This window comes from Triticum dicoccoides, chromosome 6B (assembly GCF_002162155.2).
Source record: "Triticum dicoccoides isolate Atlit2015 ecotype Zavitan chromosome 6B, WEW_v2.0, whole genome shotgun sequence".
Lineage (NCBI taxonomy): Eukaryota > Viridiplantae > Streptophyta > Magnoliopsida > Poales > Poaceae > Triticum > Triticum dicoccoides.
Window position 1 is genome coordinate 431,109,444 of NC_041391.1, and position 3,871 is coordinate 431,113,314.

A 3,871-nucleotide genomic window follows, 5' to 3' on the forward strand; every position below is an offset into this window, starting at 1 on the left:
CCTCTACACGCACACCGATAACCCTTTTAAGTAGTGGACATCCTACTAAGCCCATTTCGGCCCAGCGAGCCGAGCGGGTTGACGAGGCTCCTTTCTGGGCCGGCCCGATGCTTGAATCACCTCCTCGCGCTCTTCTGGTGCACTTCCACTGGCTTGATCGCTGACACGGGGTCCTCGCGTTGCCGTGTGTTCGTGAGGTTGACGTTCGCTGTTGCGTTTGACACGCCTTCGGGTGAGTGGGCTCGATACTATGTGTTCCGGTGTTCAGTGTGGCTTTGATCCTTGTCATTCTGGTTTTTATGTAATTAAATGGGTGCGCATGTCTTAAAACAATGTAATTTAATAGGTCTTTCTCTTCTGATTAATTAATGGATGAGGCCATTTTTTTGTCAATAAACATAAGTTACTACCATGATGGCCTTCCCTCGAAGAAAATCATCTATTTATTTTTTTGCAATAGTGTGGTGAAATGCTAGATGTTTAATTGATTTTTTTGGAGGAAAAAAGAACCAGCAATCAAAAGCCATGCCCATGTGTTCATCACAAGTTTATGCATGCATGATAAACACAGACGATACATGTATATTAATTTCAGACAGGTATACCGTATACATGAACGTTACAAGTAACTTCCACAAGATCACAAACTTAATATGTAACAAAACTGCTCTGTCTTGGTGATTCTCCTCGATGATCAAGAAGGAGGGCTACAGATGAGCGAGCGCGAGAAGAAGAACATATTAACCACGCAGGCTGTCATGTCCGAGCAGTTGTAACCCGTCAGCTCCGTCAGCTCCGTGTTCCACGCCAGGACGTCGGGCGTATTCAGGGTCCGCCTAGCGAGGAAGATCGCGGACGCCGCCACGACGGACGGCAAGATGCGGAGGCACGTGTAGTTGAGCAGAGACTGATGAACGAGGCGAGTCGCCAATGGCAGGATCTTGGTCTTGTCCTCCCCCTCGGCGTACCTCATGAAGTGGCTCAGGAAGGTGTGCGCCGTGGGGCCGCCGAGCTGGTACCCGAGCGCCTCCACCATCTCGCGCTCCATGTCGAGCACCTCTTTGCCCGCGGCGAACTCGCCGTACCTGGCGATCTGGTCGGCCTTCAGCTTCCACACGGCTTTCCGGTCCTCGTATTTGGCGGCGACAAAGATGGCCGCGGCACCCAGGAGGCGTAGCTCGTAGCCGCTGTCAGTCGTCAGGGCTCTCACAGACAGGACCCGATCGACGTAGGCGACGGCGTGGTGGAGCGTGCCGTCGGCCAGATCATGGTCTTGGACGAACTTGTCCATCCATCCGACGAGGGAGGCGCGCGCTGACTCGCTCACCCGATCCTGCTGCACCTTCTTCAGGTAGTCCGGTAGCGGCCGCTCCTCGGCGTTCTTCTCTGTCAACCGGAGGTTGTGGTCGATGTCGTCTGCGTAGTCAGGGCATAGCCGCTGGAGCTTTGTGGAGGCGGCGGCGACGCAGGAGACCGGCGCTGGTGCCGGTGCCGTGGGCTTTGAGAATTTTGGTGGCATGGGCACCTCGCACGGCGCTGGCGGGAGCACCCTGGGACGGCATGCACCGAAGAAACCGGGAGGCGGAGGTCGACGAGCTGGCACGTCAGCAGCCGGGCGAAAGCAGGATCCGATGCCGAAGAAGCCGGGAGGCGGAGGTCGCCGAGCAGGCCTGTTGGCGGCCCGAGCGCAGGATCCGACGCCGAAGAAGCCGGGAGGCGGAGGTCGAGCAAAGGCGCCCGCGTAGGGATCCACGGCGACAGCGTACTGCATCATCTCGATCGCCGGAGTAGGGAGGGAAGATGGATTGTTGTTGATTGTGCGCTGGGTGTTGGTGGCGTGGGAGGAGGGAGGGGGGCTGGCGTCTGTAACGTTATGCGCTATGTGTATGTATATATCGTTCCACTGCATTTGTTCCGCCGACTCGATCGTGTCCTACTCCTACCAGGATACGCACCGCAGAGTATAGGAGGGAGCGAGACGGAAGAGTTTCTTTCCTGCTGTACCTCGACGCAACGCAGCGACGCGTCTCCAGTCCGAATCCGAGCACAGCTCCAACACGCTGCATTTATGTTTCCTGCTACACCGAACGCAACGCGATAAAGAAAAGCAACTAAATGTACCAAAAAAAAAGAGCAACTAAATGGCAAAAAATCGCGGGGCACGCACCTGTGCATCCTTCTCCAACCGTTTTAAATGTGCCATGATGCAAAAAATTGTTCCAGCGGAAATTGGCTAAAAAATGGATGCAAATTCGGGACCATTTCAACACGAGACAATATGCATGTTTTTTTACAATATGTATCCCCAGCTCATCATGGTTGAAGTCCTGATGCTCGCATTATTCCTGAATTTATTTCAGGTTTTCGACGATATGTTTTCAGTAGGAGACGTTTACGAGACGCCTACGGTGACTTCGTAAATCTCAAGATGATATGCCGGCTCAGTCTCTCAAAAGTGCTCATAGGGGTAGAATGTGCGTGTGGGTGTTCATAGGCAATGTATGCGCGTATGTATGAGCGCTTGCGTCTGTATTATATTAAAAAAACACGAGACAATATACATGTTTTTCTTTACATACTTCATCCAACGGATACGTCCGTCTTGTTGTGCCTACGGTGCATCTCCCCGTATTGTTTGATACATTTTTGATTGGTCAACCCTTTTTGACCCTCTGAGCTTTCACTACTTTGAGCCATCTATGTTTCTTCCTTTCAATCATTTGATCGTCTTCTTTCTATTTTCGTGCAATTAATTTGCTTTACCTGATGTTAACTCATCAGTTTCTCATGTTCTGTCATTTCACATGTCATCGTTTTTCCCATCAGAAATTGCTACACCCCCTTTGCCGACTTTTTATTTTCCTATGATACATGATGTCGTCTCTCAAATACCCATCTTTCGATTCATAAATTTTCTTACCAGGTACCACAACTTTTTCGTCCTTTCAACTGCAATGATTTTTCTATTTCATTATTACTCCTAAGATTTTAGTTCTTTTTCTATCAAGCAACCAAACTTACCTTCTGTTTCCTCGTGAACTTAGCCCACCCGTTAAGGTATGTCCCACGAAACCTGCATCTGTACAGTTCTTCGAAACTTGCCTACTCTCCGCCAGTTCTGTCCTCCTACTTAAATTTCTAATATTTTATTTTTTCTTGATTTTTATGTGTGGATGTCTTGCATGTATCGTCTGCTTCGACACTAGATCGGTGATCATTGAAGATTCTTGTGTCCTCATAGCTCAAAAGTGTGCCCCTCCATTCACATATTCTTTTAATGATCTTATCTATGATAGGTTGCAGGTCCTCCCTTCTTAACTTGAGATAGTGCAAAGGAACTCCTAGGTATTTAATAGGGAAATCCCCCAACTTGCACCTAAATATTTGTGACAAGAGGTCAGCACTATCTACATCCAGGTTAATAGTCACCAAGTCACACTTATCATAATCAATTTTCATCCCTGGCAGTTGGATAAAGCAAGACAGGAGCCACTTGAGTTTTTTTGTGCATAATTAGGATCAAGGTCCAGGATTAGCATCGTATCGTCAGCATACTGCAAACTAACCAAACCATCGAGAATGATGTTGAGGACAACCCCGACTATGTTTTTTTGGATGCCTTACCTAACATGCGAGAAAAAAACATCGGCAATCAGGTTAAAAAGCATGGGATAAATGGGATCTCCTTGTTTTAAACCTTTGCCCCCCCACCCCCATAAAATATGCCCCCCATAATATCGTTAATTCTGACACAAAAGAGCAGTGTTGAATGGAAGATATAACACAACTTATCCATTTATTACCGAAGCCTCGAGAAGCAAGCATTTCCACAAGGAAATCCCAATTACTCATATCCTCTTCGCAAGGCTTG

At 48.6% G+C, this 3,871-nt stretch overlaps 1 protein-coding gene across 1 annotated transcript; it reads right to left on the reverse strand.

The window, feature by feature from the left end:
* Positions 1-694: 694 nt before the first annotated feature.
* On the reverse strand, positions 695-1,825 carry LOC119323328 (cyclin-F2-2-like). The gene has a single exon (XM_037596958.1). The coding sequence runs from the start codon at positions 1,772-1,774 to the stop codon at positions 695-697; it is 1,080 nt and encodes a 359-aa protein (XP_037452855.1). The 5' UTR covers positions 1,775-1,825.
* Positions 1,826-3,871: the final 2,046 nt, after the last annotated feature.